Source organism: Nanorana parkeri, unplaced genomic scaffold, assembly GCF_000935625.1.
Source record: "Nanorana parkeri isolate BGI_ZX_2015 unplaced genomic scaffold, ASM93562v1 scaffold282, whole genome shotgun sequence".
NCBI lineage: Eukaryota > Metazoa > Chordata > Amphibia > Anura > Dicroglossidae > Nanorana > Nanorana parkeri.
The window spans coordinates 312,610-330,556 of NW_017306550.1; the positions used below are offsets into that span (position 1 = coordinate 312,610).

Here is a 17,947-nt window from a genome sequence, read left to right on the forward strand (position 1 = left end):
GCGGTGTGAACTAGAGCCCAAAATAGCATTGGAATACATTGGACGCAGTTTTGGTCTGTAACTGCTCTGCTCCTGGAACGCGCTTGGTGTGAACTAGGCGTGAAGCTGATCAAGCATGGCATATAGAAATTGGTGCATTTTTCAGTGTGTGCACCAGTCTTTGAAGCCGGAAAGGTGAGGTCTCGCTATCCCTGTTATATTCCATTATCTTACATCACAGATTGGAAACACAACTTGCTGCTAGGCAGGCAGAATTTGTGCGTCTCCAGAATGACTACATCAATGTTACAATTTTAGAAGAGGAACAGAGCAGTTCTTCCTGTTGTAATAACTGTGCCTGGCACACGGTGCCAAGGACTGCCCTGAGAGTCAGATTCTGAGTAATACTGCAGCTATGCCAGGCAACACCCATCAGCATAACAGCTTCTAAAGCCGCAAATACCAGTGTAAACAGATCTAGAGTTTACACTTGGGGTGATGAAGCCTGTTTAGATGGGAAAGCCCTACGTTTGTGGAAATGAAGAAAGTCATATATGCTCATATGTCATATATGTCATTAGTCCCTGTTCAATTCCTGAGCAGCTGGCTATGATTTTATCAGCCTGCAATGCACTAGTTTCTCTCCCGGGATCACGCTGTCTCAGCGGCCAATCAGAATGAAGGCTACAGGCCGCGACAACGGTGTAACACACATGTGGATTAACAACATTCTGTTTTGGATACAATACACCTGTCACCTCATTACCAGCGTTCATCCAGAACCGTGTGCTTCCAGTCTAATTAACAAGTCACATACCATATTCAGGAGGATTCGGGGAATCTTCTGTGCACACAGCCAGAAGCGTCTCACCAGAATTAGGGTATAAATATGGTCAAAAACTAAAACACAATATGTATTTCTATGTTGAATTCCCTAAGTTCTATTCCACTCCTAATAACCGTATTGATCTAGAAATGTGTACATTTATTAATTGAAGATGTACTTCCTCAATGCACCCACACAGTTTCACTCAGCCTTGTGAATATACACTTCCTTGTGTCACATCTTACAGACCCTGTCTTCTGACCGCCATAGAATTCCCTCCTCACTTCATTCTACAAGCTACCATCTCTGGACATAATAAAGCAGAGCTCCCGATGACTGGGTCTGCATATAGGACGTCTACAGAAAGGCACTGGATATTATACACTAAGGGTGCATTCCCACGGACCCAAATACAGGCATATGGCCATACAGTGTAAAATAAGCCTATATCTGCTGCGCCCAAGAGCCCCAGCTACTATGTTTTTGTGTCTATGTTACATGGACACAATATGCAGTATGCGTGTAAATACTGGCAATTGTAAACACATGTGCATGGGAGTACGTTCCTGAATGCACACGTTTTGAGTTCGGGAACATTCAGACATATGCATGTGCACGTGCACAGTGTGGCAGACACTCTATAGAATTCTGTCACGTCTGCGCATAACAAATGTCAGTGCGTGCAACAAATTAATTTACCTGGTGGAAACAGGTACACAAATTTTTTCCCTGGAGGCAAGGTGGGGGCTGACACCGAGGCCAGAGTGTCCATACTGCACAAGCCATCCTCAGTGCATGTTGAGCCCCCAGACCTCACAGCATCATTGGTTGTTATGGTTCTGTGCGGCCAACATTGTCCAAGCAACCAAGGACACTGTGCTGACAGCATCTTAGCAACCAATGTCACTGTACCAACAGCGTCCTAGCAACCAACAGAGCTGTGTGGCTGAGCATCATTGGTTGCTAGGGCCCTGGTGGCCTCACTTCACAATGTCATTGGTTGTTAGGGCACTGCCAACCTCTGTACTAGCAACCAGTGACACAAGTTGAGTGTGTGTGGGGAAGGGTAATAAACTCCTCTGGCATGCTGCAGTAAATAAGACCTATTTCATCTTGGGAGTCATTTGTGCCAATGTGTTACAGTGTGGTTAATATGTAGAAGTGTTTTCTTTTCTTCTGCATAGAAATTAAGTGCCTGGCTTCCAGTATATAGAGATTTTTCATTGGTTTGGACTGTTAGAAGCACTTAAAGTGACATTAAACCTTGCTCTTTATTTGTATGAAAGGGAGGCACAGATGGTATGCAGAGCTGCTCTTTAAAAAAAATGTTTCAGTTCCTCGCTTTCTAGTGGGTCCCCGCATCACTATCTCCCCAGCCCCCTGCACGGGTGCCTCTATCAGCTAAGCGGCTGCTGTGGAGGCTCCTGGGCGTGCGCATTCCTGGACGTGCCCGCAGTAGCTGTGTGCGTCCATAGACCTCCTCCTCTCCGCTCCAACAGGTTGATTGATGGCAGAAGGAGCCTATGGCTCCTCTGCCCTCAATCTCCTTCCCTGCAACCAGGAAGTTCTGAATGGAGGATCACTTCGGGGAGCTGCGGCGGTGACAAGCGGCCCTAACAGTGAATCGGGGATGGGGGACACAGAAAGGTACTGGACATGGCAGAGAATGCATTAAGGTAAAAAATGTCCTGCCTTTAATACTACTTTAATCATGCTCATAGAGACGCATTCCATGGCCTGATTCTAGGCCAACTGTCACAGGTAATGCTCCCATGAAGCCAGATTTGGTCCATGTATTGCCTACCTTTATGATAGGCTTATTCTCTTGTTCACACACTGCTTCATTATCAATTCTGTTGTCTCTTCAGCTATACAAATCCCTTTCCTGTAAAAATCACACCTTTACTGAAAAGTTTACAGACAATGGCAAAACATGTCCCTTTGATGCTAATACAAAAGCTTCTGTTTGTCACTTGGAGAATGGAGCAATTTGCATTCAATACAGCTACATGACAGCAGACTTGTCACCTCCCTGAAACAAAAGGTAATCACAGGTTAAATTAATCATATTTAAAGATTTACACCCTAATAGTAAATATGCAATCATTTGCAGGATGTTACTCCGAATGATAAATTAATAGGATGTCTTTTTTTTTTATATGCCAAAAAAGAAACGTTGGAGGGGTTGCGAGATGTGAGCTAACACTACACAAACACAAAGAAGCTTTAACAGGCTTGGCCATTAGCAGAGCTAGAGGTGCTCAAAGCCTGATAAGGTTGAGTGGACACAATGGGATTAGGCCGTAAATATCCTGCAGTTCAGCCGCAGAATGTCACATGACCTCCCTCTATCTATGTTCCTTTTTTATTATAGCCGCTCTCCCCTCGGTGTCACATGACCTCCCTCTTTCATTCTTCCCCCCTTCCATGTCACACATCCTCCCTCTTCTATCCCCCACCACCCCGGCTGGCTCTTTCATGCGCTATTAAAAGCATGAGCCTTTTACACATGCCCCAGATAATGGTACCCAAGGCGCAGCTGAAAGCATCAGGAATCGTGAAGTGATGCAAAGTCAGAGTAAAGGCTAAAATAAAACAGGGGGATTCACACGAAGGTTTACAGGGTTTACTCAGAGGGGTCCAGGGTGCTTTGGGAATAGCGGGTGACCCACACTACAAGACTATTGTTTGCTGCTGAAATGACCGGCAGCAGTGCACAGACAGATGGCCTATACAAGATGTGCCTGATTAACATCTGCCAGTCTTATTTCCCCCTCCAACATCATCTTCATGTATTATGGAGCTGCACAAAGAAAAGCAGCGGCACAAATGTGCACTCCGCTTCTAGATGGTAGAGCATTTATTTTATGGACTTTTAGAGCAAACAGCTTTGTACGAGCTCAGCAAAAAGAAGCGCCCTTAAATATTGACATAAACTCCTTCCTGGAACAGGCTGAGGAAGCACACTTCAGGGTCATAGTACAAAGTGGGCCAAGTACTGGAAAAGTCTGGGAAAGCCTTGTCATTCGGTTGACACCTATGCGATGCAACATTATTGCAGGACATTTTTACACACGTTACCAAGTGTTGTGGTAGGACAGCCCCTTCAATTGAAAGACCGGCTACCGCTTCTAAATCACACCAAAGTGCACAACGCTTTTTTTTTTTTTTTTATTAACGTCGTACCACAATCCATGTATGCAAGTTGCCATGTGCTGTGGCGAGAGGCAACGTATGTGCAATGACTAGGTGCATTGGTGCCATTAAGGCCTCATTCACACTGCCGCGCATATATGCGCATATTGTGCCATATGCTCCATATGTAAATAAATGGCTCCATACACATAGCTGCGTATGGATCCGTATATTTGCGTAGCATAAAAATGCGCAAAAACAGAGTGGAACCGAGATGCGTCCGGGGCAGCGCATTTCTGCGTATTGTACGCGTGTTTGCGTGTTCATTAACATTTCTATTACGAAATAAGCATTCTGGGATTGCATATAGTACGCGCGGATATGCGTATACATACGCCCATATCCGCGTATATACGCAATATACAATTTTGCTCTTGCGTGGTGTGTGAATGAGGCCTAAGAAATAATGGCACTGCCGCACACCAAGCTTTGGGACACCCAGGAATGCACATGTTGCCACGTCGCATAGATGTGAACGGGGCCTTAGGGACCCCCTGTTCACACCATGCCATTGCGCTAAAGACAAAGCACCTGTGAGTTTAGCGCAAGCTTCCACACAGCGCAATGCACCACATGCTAGGTGTGCTGCTTTATCATTCCTTGTGGATGCACCTCCTGGTGATTGGTTGTGAAGTCAGGTGCATTGCACTGCAACACACAGTACCACAATAACATGTGTTGCAGTGCCTAGACAATTTTCTCCAACAAACAAAATTCTAACAGTGAATATGTTTTTTGTCCGGGAAACACCATAAATTCCAAAATTGAATTTTAAAATCAAAACAAAATTTCAAATGACATCCATAAAGTCTCTGATGGCATTATCAAATGTTTGATTTTTCGTATGAAGGTTTGTATGAAAATGATTATTATTATACAGGATTTATATAGCACCAACAGTTTGTGCCGCACTTTACAATATAAAGAAGACATTACAGTTACAATACAATTCAAGACAAGATGGTAAGGAGGGCCCTGCCCATGAGAGCTACATATGCCAGTGAATGGCCAGAATTCCTCCCTATGTTCTAAAGCAGGGGTAGGCAAACTTTGGCCCTCCTGTGCTGAAACTACAAATTCCAATTAGGCACTGCAAGCCTCTGACAGCCACAGACATGACTCCTAGAGGCAAAATCATGAGGGGATTTGTAGCTTCACTACAGCCAAAGGGCTGCACTTTGGCTACTCCTGCTCCAAAGATTATGAGAATGGGTGGCATTTGGTAGTTTAACAACTGACAACTGAGCATGGCTGACACCAAGTCTTTCAAATTCAGTCAACAAAAATGCTGCATTGTCAGCCCACACCAGGAAACTAAGAGCTGAGTGAATTTCTGGCAGCTCAACAGGTATTTTGTCTTTATTTACAAGGTTTTAAAGGAATAAAACATGGGGGAATGTGTGTGTGTATTGCAGAGATGTACTGCAAGAGATGTACTGCACAGGTTTTTTCTTTATTTTACATTTTGTCCTGGCATACATCTCTATTGTCATAAATCAGGTCATAGTGGAAGTTCCCACGTGTATGAAATGCTGTAGCTGGTAGGGCAGGTAATAAATACAGTGCGTCAGTCAGGTGCAATGCCTTGGGATCTTCAGCCAAGATGATGAAATTTATTTCCACTTCTGCAGTTTCATCACAGGATATTCAGGTATTACCAACATCTAAAAAGGATCTAGTCACGTAGATGTTTATATCTCTCAGCCATGCTACTTAAAAGTGTATTTCTACTTTTGCGGTCGTATATGAGAAAACCTCTCTATATGTTTGTTTTGTGTTCCAACTCACACAACATACCTAAAAATTATTTTTCAATATTTTTTAACCACTTCCGGCCGGCCGTAGTAAAAAAACGGCCGGCCCGAGCTCTCTAGATCTGAGCGGGCGTCTTTAGACGTCCGCTCAGACACGCCCCCTCGCGAGCGGGAAACGGCCGAAATGTAAAAACAGGCAGCGGTGCCTGTTACCATACAAGCGATCCGCCGGCTGTAGAGCCGGCGGATCGCGTGTATGGGGTGCCGATCGGTTCCCTCTCCTCTGCAAGAATGCGGAAGTGTTGTATAATACATCACTTCCGCATTCTTGTGTCACTCTCCAGCTTCAGAAGCTGCAAAGAAGCTGATGGAGCAGATCTGTGCTTCATCAGCTTCTTTTGGGGGGTCCTAGGTGACATTAGGGGTCTTGGAGACCCCTGATGTCTCCATAAAGAGGACATTCAGTCAAAGTACCGCAGCACTGAATACTGAAAAATGGCCTGGCCAGGAAGGGGGTCTAAACACCTGGTCTTGAAGTGGTTAAAATGTGTTTGTGCAGCAGGCCTTTGCATGCTTCTCTCTCAAATTCCAAGTGACAAGAAACTCTGTCTGTCCCCAAAGAAGGACTAGGGACAGAAAGAGCTTCCTCTCATTAACATACAATGCTTCTAGATCTTTAACCCTTTGTTAGGACAGATGGTGTTCAAATCTAATTTACAACTGATCATAAGATCTGCCAGCACAGTACATACAAGATTAATTATGGTAACATTACCCTACCCTGCCCTGCTCAGGCCCCTTCCCCCTTGCTTTCCAGAGCAAATCTCAGTACAAAGAACAACTTTTTTTTCAGAATAGAGCTTATACTGGGCAAACAGCAATTTTAAAAAATGTTGCTATGATATGTGAATGTGAAACATTTAACACATATAATGTAGGCATGATCCCAATTTGGCTGCAAAAGTGGAAATACACTTTAAGCACTGCATACTTTTTCCTGTTTTGGTGTCTGAATCTGATCTGAATTTGCCGTGGGTCAGTGCAGATGGAGCCACTAGGTCTAATAAAGTTACCAGAAGATCTCAGGCACCCTGGCCCTGACAAATATGCATTCAGAGGACATTTCCAAGCGCACATATAAATGCATATAATGATTTCAAATAGTATTATTCAAACTGGGCGTTTACCTGTGTTTCGGTGCAGGCGTGCCAGTGTGAATGTAGCCTAACAGAATCACATCGTACTGGATTTACTGAAATCAAGGACAGCCAGACAACTAGCATTTTCAGCATGAGATCAGTGGCTGTCCTTGTATTTTTTCTATGACCAGTAACTTTAATGGCCCCTTTCACATGGGCTGTCCGAATGGGTCCTCCGGTCAATTTTTCAAGCGGACCTGATCGGATGCCCAATGCTAGTACAGTATATGGGCTGCCAGGTCTAAACAGAAGGGCGTCCAATTACACCAGATTACCCCCGACTCTGGCCAGGTCCAGATAAACAAACTGAAAAGTGTACCATTTCGATGGACCTGATCATGCCAGATCGGGGGTAATCATATATAAATGGACACATGTCCGTTTACATGTAATTCCACATGGACCGACATGGGGTCTGGTCATTTCAGTTTTTTCCTTTATCGCAAGATGGAGGAAAAAAACGGACGGACACGGATGTCATAGCGGTGACATCTGATCCGTACCACTCTGATCAGGAGGTGATCCGTGCACAGATCCCTTCCTGATCAGCCCGCATAAAAGGGGCCTTACACCCCATTTACACCGAGCGGTTTATGGCGCGATTTCTGCCGCGAAGTCGCACATATTTCCGCGCGATATCGCTCTATGTAGCTTGTCCAATGCATTTCAATGGAGCTGTTCACATCTCACAGCTCAATGTCCCCTGTAGCTTGTCACTCGTACATGACCCTTTCTTGCGCGGATGTCACGCGATTCAGCTCCAATAGACTCTATGGTGTCGTGCAAAATCGCACATTACCGGCAATATTGCGCAATATCGCGCTACAGAAGGGTCACTTTTGCACTGCAAAATGGAAGAAAAGAATGAGGTCACATCAAGATCGCTGTTGATTGGTTACTGCCCAATGTAGCAGTGACGAAGTCCCGCCCAAAAAAACGCGATATGTAGCGCGATAAAATGTGCATTGTCGCTCAATATCACGCAATGTAGCTCAAAGCCGTTCAGCACGAAATCGCGCGGAAAACCCATGGCGCTCAGTGTGAATGGGGCCTTATACCTCTGCAGTGCATTATGGTGCATTCTTGCTCGCATTCATTTTGAACAAGCTGCCTGCCCACTACTAGGAGTGATGCTTCCCATCTGTGTTTTGCAAGGCGCCATACAAAATAAATGGCAACAAACTGCCAGTTTTTAATTACTGTGCGTTATGGTAATGGAGGCTACAACACATGTCTTACTGCACTTTACCACAACATACAGATATAAAGCTAACCTTACAAATGTTGTATGAATTTCTGAAGATGCAAGAGAAAGTGAAAATATTATCAGTGTTTATCACCATACATGTTGGTGGCTGCACCATTCTCAACGCCTAGTACAAAAGAAGAAGATACAATGTATAAATAAATTATAATGATTTTACACTTGTTTTCTCACATAAAAGTGAACTTGCGAAGAGAAGGAAACAAGCATTCTACTGACCCAGGAAACTCTGCAGCCCTAAACTGTGTTACTTTTCACTAATCCCCCCCAATGTGATCATTCCTAAAGATTAAACTGCCTTCCTTTCAATAGTATACATGAGGAGAAGATGCATGATATTGTATATAATTAAAATACTAATAGTAATATTAATAATAATATTGTGATCACGAAAAGATGTATTTTACTAATAACAATAATTACATAGTGGCCATGAAAAGAAGATGTATCGTGCAGATAATAAGTACACGAATAGGGCTCATTTACATGGTGGCAGAGAAACGTACCCCATCAAGAAGGGGCATATTTCTGCACCCGGGAGTCATAGGGGCTGTGGCCAGAAGCCTGTACAAATCAATGACAGGCCGACAGATGTCATAGCTGTATGCAAGTCTACCTTTCTGCCATTTTTAAGGTGAAACATGGTCAGATCGCAGAGCCCCCACTTACCTGAATTGTGGGGTTCTTCTCCCCGCAGGCTTGTTTACATTTTTTAAGTCGGTGTGGTTGTGCGTAGCTCCCCCCACACAGTTGCATCATCTATTCACAGATCCTTTGACAAGATCTGTGAATGGAGAGACTACAAGTTCCATCAGCCACCATGGCAGAGGGACTTGTAGTTCTCAAATGTGGTGATGTCACTTGTAGACCATTCATTCTTTCTCCAGTCCATTTTACTGAATGTTCATACCTCGGTATAGAGGAAGAGTCTGCAGGAACCAGACCACTGACCCACTGATTGCAGTTGCAATGCTTTTACTGGCTCCTATGCAAAAAAAAAAAAATTATAAAACTGACATTTTTTCTTTTAAGAATATATGTATTTATGGGTTTGTTTTTTTTTAAACGGCAGAATTTCCCATTAAAAACATAGTTCTTGATTCATTTAGAAGTGGATAGCCTAGGAATGTGTGACAAAGAAAGTCTACTTGCAGAAAAACCCCCAATGTTTTGAAAACACAATTTCTTGAAGAATTTAAATGTATATGTTGGAAATTCCACATTTTCCCCATAGTAGCTTCCTGAGTCTCTGAAGGGTTGGAGGCCACACCGAAGCTCATCCTACAACTGGCACTATCCACTCCATTCAGGCTCCATTCTCTCCAACTCCATCTTTCAACCGCCATTCCTACTCCGCTCCTTCAATCAGCTTCAATATCATTCAATTACAGAATCTCCTCTCCTTGTACTTCTTCTGGTCATCCACTCTTTGGAGAACGAGGGTCTTCAGGGCTGGACAAATTCCAGGAGCCAGGTAGCCAATGCCCCTTAAAAGTTACAGCTGGTATCCAACTTTTGAGGTTTTCTCCAGTTGTTGTCAATGGAGCTGTCATCTAAAAAATCTTGCTGGCTCCTGGATTGGATAGACTGGCTCCTGAATATTATTTTGTTCACCCCCGGGCCTACTCCCTTTACAATAATTAGGCTGCTACCCCACTCTGGAGCTCAATTTGCAAAAAGAAGTATGGCAAACAGAACGCTCCGTTATGTTACTTGTTGAATGGAGAATGGAGTTGTTCTTCAAAACAGAACTGGGCACAGTTGAAATAGGTATATGGGAACTGTATTACTGGCTAACATATTTGAAGGTCTGCTTAGACAGTTATCCAAGTAGTCAGAGTGCATAGCCACGTTCTGGACGTCTCCAAACACTACACAGCAGCTGAGCAATACAGCCTGGTCCAGCTTCCACCTGTGTGATTGGGCAATGAACAAGCATACCTATGATCTTCCCCTGTCATCGCCTCTTATTTAAAGTAACTCTTGCAGGCTTTAATAAAATCCTAAAAGGAAATTCCCAGCAAGAAGAGCTCTTAAGGTGCCCATACACCTGCCGATTATCGTACGATATTCGCGGGTGATCCCGCAATCGTACGATAATCAGCAGGTGTATGGGCAGCGTGCGACAGCTTCTACTGTAAGGTCGCACGATTTTTGTCTTCGAGCACGCTGGAAAACCTGCCGAAAATCTTACGATTTTCGGCGGGTTGGTGGCGTGCTCGGAAGACGAATGCCACACGGGCCGGTGTGCGCAAGCACACACTGCCAGCTGAGCACTGCAATCATCGGAAGCCCTCCCCTCAGCGGGTAGGGCTCGCGATGATCGCAAGTACGATCTGCCTGTCCAAGATGGGCAGATTGTACAAAATGTAATCACCTTACAACCATCGCACAACGAAAGTCGTGGTAAGGTGTATGGGCAGCGTTATACTTACATGTCCAGATGCCAGTGTCTCCTACCTTCCCCCCTGTTCCAGCACTGCAGATTCCATCAATTTCTTCAGCATTCAACACGTCTAAGCATTGAATGCCTGTACCCCCTGCTGAGTGATGTGGTTCCATCCTCTCACCTCCAAGTCACTGCTGTGTCCTGTAGTGATGTAGAAGGTCGAAGCATGGAACCATAGGGGACACAAGCATCCAAAGGCATCCTCCCAGTGTTGAATAAAAAAAGGACAGATGAGGCTGCAGCACTGCAATGGAGGGGATGTAGCAGATACACCGGAGAGGTATAGAAGCTCTTCTTGCAGGGACCTTCTTTTAGGATTATTTTTAACCAGACAGGGTCCTATGTCACCGATCTATGACAGGCCTAAACTGCTAACCCTCCCTTTCTCAGTCGGAGTGCTGCTGCACAGAGGAGGCAAATACATAAACAGTTTCAGGTACAAATATGTCACTATATTACATTTTATTCCATATATACTTGGAGATAAGCCTTAGCACTAATATGGTGATGACTGAAAAGGGGGGGGAATTTCCCTTCACTTTGTAGAGATTTTTCATTGCTCCCTCTTGTCTGTCTGAGACAGGAAATTATAAAAAAAAGCTCCCCCCCCCCCCCCCCCCCCCAATGTTAATAGCAATAAAAACCTGGCAGCGGTTCTAGCCCTTCACCACAAAACTAGGCGTACATTGGATATTGTTTCACTTAAACAGTGCTTTGCAGGAGTGCCACAAAATTGTAATTAGCTTAATATGCAACATATTTTTTTGTGTCCTCCATACCTAGCTGGGACCATTGCATACCTCACATTGTAATCACACTGCTGATGAAACAAATAATATAATTTACTTACAGCCCATAATATTTTTTTGACCTGACCACAGGTTGCAATGCACAGACATCTGCCCCAGGCTGTTTACTCATTGGCATTTCTAAAGCCTCCTATCTGAGTTCACTGACCACATAGTGATTACAGCCCCACCGTCTGTAAACAGATCCTCAATATGCAGAAACAATTTTCGAGCAGATGACACACAATGAAAACTTCTGCTTCTATTCTGTCTAGTCATCTCCCTGAAACATATCAGTGTTACCTCAGGGATTAACAATCCCCCATGCTTAGACAACCAGGCAGGGGTCACCCAGAGTTCTTTTATTATAAAGCAGCAGAAGGCCTTGTCATGACCATGCCACTGTGTTAAAAAATGGCACTGTTATATTTATAAAGAACAGCTCCCTCATATGCTTGCTTCAGGTCCTGAACAAAGCAAAACTCCATTCATTTTAATAAAAGGGGAGCAGGAGATTAATTACAGAGCGTGATATGCAACTTGGAGTGTTCTCTGGATATTGCTGCCAAGAACACTCTTATAGGAGCCGATGGGTCATGTGACTGGGCCGTCCTCCTATCAAGGAGTGTTCTCTCCAGCTTCATGCAGAGGCATGTTCAGTTCCTTAGGGCTTGTTCACCAAATCCGGACCAGATCTGCATGCATTTCTGCATATGCAGCGCTGAGCATTTTGCAGCGTTTTTGCTGCATTCCGGTCCGTTTTTTTTTTTTTGTAGCCTAAAATGGGCTTTCAGTGCATTCCAGGCAGTTTCCGTGTGCTTTTGATGCGTTTGCATGTGGTTTGGTGCGTTCCAGAGCAGAAAAAATAGGGCATACTGCAGTTTTTTCACATGCTCTGGAACTGAACGCTGTGGTGTGAACTAGAGCCCAAAATACCATTGGAATACATTGAATGCATTTTGATGCGTTCTGTAATTGCTCTGGTCTGCACTTGGTGGATAAATACACTTTCTGGTAGCTTCTGGTTTGACCTTCTTACAAAGGTCAAACTCTTGGCCTACAAGGGGTTTTCCACTATTTTTTATTAAAAAATCTATTAGAAAACATATCAATATTCAAATACAAATAAAATAGTTCATTGCAGCCATCCAGAACATACCTTGGGTTTTCCTCAGAGCAGCCTGTAAGCCATGAATCATGGGCCACTCAAATATCAACTTAATCTCATGAAGTCAGTGCTTAAAGTGTGTTTCTACTTTTGCAGGCAAATTATATTTATATTTGTTATACGTTTCTTATTCACATAGCATAACATTTTTTTAATTGCTGCTTTCACATGTTCTGTGCTGGCCATACACTAGGCATGGATAGGGAAATCCCCACTTACTGGCTATTGTATCCTGGCTGGCTATTGTATCCTGACGATCCAGCTGAAACTCACAGCTGTCAGAATACTCAAATAGTGACAGTATCTGATTGACTGCAGTAACTATTCATCTGACATTTTCCGGCCCAGCTCCACTGAGAAAAGTCAACTGTAAAATCGACTTTTGCCAAAAGGGGTAGTGTCGGCAGGGCCACATGCTGCTCAAATTTCCTGCTTACTCAGCTATTACTATATAAAGCTCCCAGTCTCATGTGTACATTAGTCCAGCCCTGGGTCACCTCCTGAGCCTCACTAATAGGACTCATACACAGGCGGAAAAGAGGTCCGGTTGTGGATTCTTGCAGCAGGAAGCACAAGTGGTACATGACTGCTGTGGCAATTCTCAGCCTGTCATTGCTTTGTACACTCTGAGCGGTGACAGCTGTCCATCTGTGGTTCAGATGTAATCGCACATGAAGTTATTACCTGTGGTTAGGGACATATGATTGGTCCTAGAGGCAAGGTGTATGGACGCAGCCTGACTTCTTTTCCCTGTGTGAATGAGGCCTTAGTTAGCCAGGCCATCCATCACATCAGTAAAAAGATTAATGCGGTGATAGAGGGTGGAACCTAGCACCAACTTCATGGGATGACAGCACCCCAGGGATTGTAACTCCCAAGTAGAGAAGAACCTGGGCTTGGTGCAAACCCAGTTCACAAGCTCAAATCTGTGACCTCCACCCCCCTCCTGGCCCAATTAGTGGCCATTCCCTGACCCTCTGTGAGGAATGTGCCCTACCACAACGGATTGGGTTGGAAGGGGATGGGTGGCAGTAACAGTTTTGAGTGGGCTTGGTCTAACTCAGGTGAACTGTGTTCTCACCAAACCCAGGCTCATCACTACCCTCAAGGTGTTTATAAATATATCTCAAGGGATGTGCAGGCACCTCTGGATGTGTATGTATTGAGTTTATATGTATTTCAGAACACTGTAGAGATGTTTAATGTCTGGCTGGCTGAAGGGAATCCAGGGTGTTAATCAGACACGTGTTCCTGCACTCTGCCCAGGATTACAACATTTAATTTGCACTCTGACCGAGGTCAGAAGATACTGCTAATGCCAGCCATAAAAAAAAACCAAATGTATTTCAGACCAGGTCTGTTATCACCAGATAACCTACCTTAAAAGGAGAACTATGGGGTTAAGGCTTTTCCCCATAGTTCTCCGTCACCCTAGGCTCAGTATACCGCGTGCAGTAGCTCGCGGTATACTGAGACGCCGCAGTATACCACGAGTTGCTGCTCGCGGTATACTAAGGCGCCGCAGCTGAAGCGGATCCCGACAATTATGTCTGGATCCGCCCAGCTGCGTGACTGACAGCTGGCTCTGCCTATCTAGAGGCAGAGCCAGCTGTACCCGCCCCATCCGTTCCGCCAGTCAGCGCTGGCGGATCAGAGCGGGGAGGGGGGAATCCAGCTCCTCCCCTGTCACGGCAGAGAGCCGTGACAGGATCGAGAGGTGAGCGAACGCCGCTATGTGTTCGCTCACCTCCCGATCTACTGAGCCGACCTGTGACAGTTTCATTGTCACAGGTCGGCTAGAACTATGAGGTGAGTGAAAAGCACTCACCTCATAGTTCTCCTTTAAACTGCACAGTACAAAGGGTGTACCTGATTTTGTTTTTTTGAAAGTATTGCCCAGGTAGGGCCTCACATTACATAGAGCCTGAATTGTGCCAACAGCTAACAGCGAAAATCTGAAACAAAAGCTCAAAACGTCAAGGTAGCACACAGTTTAAATTACACACTGTAGAAGTCAATAGTTCTAAATGTTAAAGGATTTGCAATTCTGCTCTGCCAGGCTAGTGATTTAGGCAGCCCTTCCGGAGAGCACAGCCAGATCCTGGGCACCTGTGCATGCTCTACTGCAGAAAAGCAATACAGCTTGGTCCAGGATCCACTCCAGCCCATAACTACACAATTAGGACACAGAAGAAAACTGACGAGATCATTACTGTGCTCAACACTCCAATGAGTATGTTCAGAGCTCCCTCTCCCAGTGTGCTGTGGTGCAGATTACATGGGGTGGATACCAAGACAGAGGCATGCATTTTGCTAGTCTTATGTAAAAATAAATGTATTTTTTAACAAATACAAACCTGGATTAAACTGTGGTTTACCTGCCTGCAGCTCAGTTTTAAAGCTGGCCATGCACTAAAGAATCTGTGTAGTACAAGGGCCTTCCTAACCAGATACAATTGAATGGATTGTTTAGGTTTGTCATCATATTACACCATTTTGGTACATGTAAACATTGTACAATCAGATTGCATATTGTAGCTTCAGGCTCCTATCCAAAATGTGTCATCTTAGACACAGAAAGACAGCTGATGATAGGGGGAACTCGGTGCTAGATGTAAAAGCTGTATGGCTGGGGGCAAGTTAAATTAACACCCATTAACTCGTCACATGTCTGTACATTATATTTGTTCCTTAATTTTTTTCTATGGAGACGGATACTTTTTGTAAAGTGCAGCTTATACAGAAAGTTTATGCAGTACGTTAGCAGCTTGCCAGTGCAGTGCTCCTCAACCTACATGATTGAGGAGATGTGCACTGTTCTGAAGGGGGTGGGTGGGGGGGGTCATTCTATATTTCTCTACCTAGTTGGGCACTAAGATGCCATAAAACATATACCAGAGCTGCTCTTTATTCTGTGCATGTAAATCCTAACTCCCCCCACCACTAATAAAAAAAGGAGCAAGGAAGTCACCGGCCCAGCAAACTAAACCAGTCACTGACCCATATATTATAGGGTTATGGTGGAGGTATAATTAACTGCATTTATAAATAACATGGCTTCCCAGATTAGCTTTCGTAATTATAAATCATAATCGTTCTTCTCTCTCTGTGCAAGAAAACTTAAAAGTATTTGGGGAAAAAAAAGCTGCACAGTGCTCTGGCTAAAGAAAAACAGGAAGGTATTTGTCGATAAACAACCGCTGCAGCCATCTTCAATAAAGCTATGGTGGTGGCTACCAGTTTGCTTGGAAATGTTCAGCATCTGGTCGGTTGACTAACCAGATGCTGAAATTACTTATTACAAGACTGGTCCAGGAGTGTATGCTAATGCTTAAAACATGCACGGCTGTTGGCTAAGGATAAGCCTGTTTATATTAAAACGTTGATAATCACCCACACAAAACCTCTTTTGGCAGTCAGTTCCTTTTCTGAGGACCGATTGCCATCTATAGTTTATGGCCGACAATAGTCATAAAACTCAAATTTTTGAAACAGAAACCTTAGGGTTTATAGCTGCTGCTGTTATCTTTTTTTTGTGCAGGTCACAACTTGTACCTTGTAAATTTGTTAAAGTGAAACGTTACTGCTATGTGTGAGTTGGAGCACACTATTGTTATCAAAAGGGCGCACGTATACAAAAAGTTGCAAGACATGCTGACATTTTTGAGAAATAATGAAGGCATCTGTTCTTTCTTACCTCCATCTCCATGGAAGCTTCCATCCCTTGAAGAAGGCTCTACACAGCTTGGCCAGATCTGCCCACTACGCCTTACTCCAACTATTGCAGCCTCAGACACTCTCAGCTGGCATTGGCGGGCAGGAGCCTGTGGGGTGGGAGGGCTTGCACTGCCAGGCGAAGGAGGGGAACGACCCCAAAGACCCCGAGGGGACACCCGCCCAGAAGGGCCCGAGGACAGCTCCTCTTCACTTGAGGTCAGGTTCTCATTGGAGCTGCAGTCTGGTGTATACCCTCCCCCAAGGTCCTCAAAACTCTGAGGTGAGACAGATCGACGTGGCCAGGCTTCCCCCCAACGATTGCCAGGACCTGGTAGTGCATTATCCCGAAGAAAGCGAGGGTTCAAGTCAGCTTCCTCATACTCTCCATCCCAGCCACAACTGCTATCTGAAGAGCGGCCTCTGCGAGATTCTACAGGTTGGAGGGCTCTTGGGCTACCTTCAGGGTGAGAAGCGGCCCTTCTAAGCAGGTCTGATCGGGGTTCTGGCCCATCTTTCTCTGTCAAGCTTAACAGTCGCCGGGGACCCCGCGTCACATCCCCAGGAGACAGGTCAGGAGCGCCAACAGGTGGCTCCCTTCGGCCCGGACCTCTAGTCCTTTCCTCTGGGCTTCTTTCTTCTCTACCAGGACCTAAGACTCTCTCCTCTCGACTCGAACCCAACGGCCTCTCCTCTCCCCCTCCGGGTGGATCCCTCACCTCAAAGCCCCATCGCTGGCGGTCGTAACCTCTCCTTTCCTTGGCCAGCAAAGTCTGCAGGTAGATCATACGAAACCGTTCCCGGTTCAACTCCCGTTCCAGCCTACGTACGGTGACCCTGCACCTCTCCAACTCCTGCTCCATGTCCCGCACTGTGCGCAGCTCCATGTGCGGCGGCTCCGCGTCTGGAAACTGCGCTCGCCACGCCTCTGCGAACCCCGCTGGCTCCAGCATCCTGTCCCCGGCCCCTATGGGACACTTCACCAAGGAGACTCAGCATGAGGCTTCCAGAAGCACCATTGGTCTCCAGAAAAACCTGTTCATCCAGTAAGACACCAGGGGCTTCCCATCCAGTTTGTGCAATTGGGTGACCACAGGGCTTCACATGAAGATCAGGGAAGGTTCCAAGTGGACAAGAGGGTGCTTTGTCTGTACCCGGGGATGACAAGATGTCACTGTATCCCAGGCTGAATTAATGGAGGCAGTGTATGTGTATCCATGTCCTCGGTGTTCTGATCATTGAAAGGTCTGTCCTACCAGATCTCTTCGCTCTATCCCTCCTTGTGTATGTCTGCTTGTAGAATAGGTCACCTCTGTGTGCTGATCACGTCCCAGCACTCGATCGTGTCTCCGCTCCAGGATCCCGGAGCTCAGCTCTCCCTTGTGTTACCTCGGCCTCTCTATTGTGTGTCACCAGCCGTGTGTCTATGAGCCTTGGGCGGGCCCAGCGTGGCTCCTCCCCCCAGCGTCATTCCCAGTGTGTGGAATACTAGATGTCAGCGAGGAAGGATCGGGATGTGATGTGCTGCTGGATCGATCCTGGGGCACGCTGCTCCATCACAGCATTCAGCATGACATCTTTATGAGCCTTTTCTTGGTCCTATATTGTGTC

At 45.4% G+C, this 17,947-nt stretch overlaps 1 protein-coding gene across 1 annotated transcript in view; it reads right to left on the minus strand.

The window, feature by feature from the left end:
* Positions 1 to 17,417, minus strand: part of BCR (BCR, RhoGEF and GTPase activating protein) — a 47,677-nt gene extending 30,260 nt beyond the window's left edge. Inside the window, exon 1 of the mRNA XM_018557406.1 lies at positions 16,320 to 17,417. Within this exon, the coding sequence (XP_018412908.1) occupies positions 16,320 to 17,289 (970 nt within the window). The 5' untranslated portion in view covers positions 17,290 to 17,417. The remainder of the gene's footprint in view (positions 1 to 16,319) is intronic.
* Positions 17,418 to 17,947: the final 530 nt, after the last annotated feature.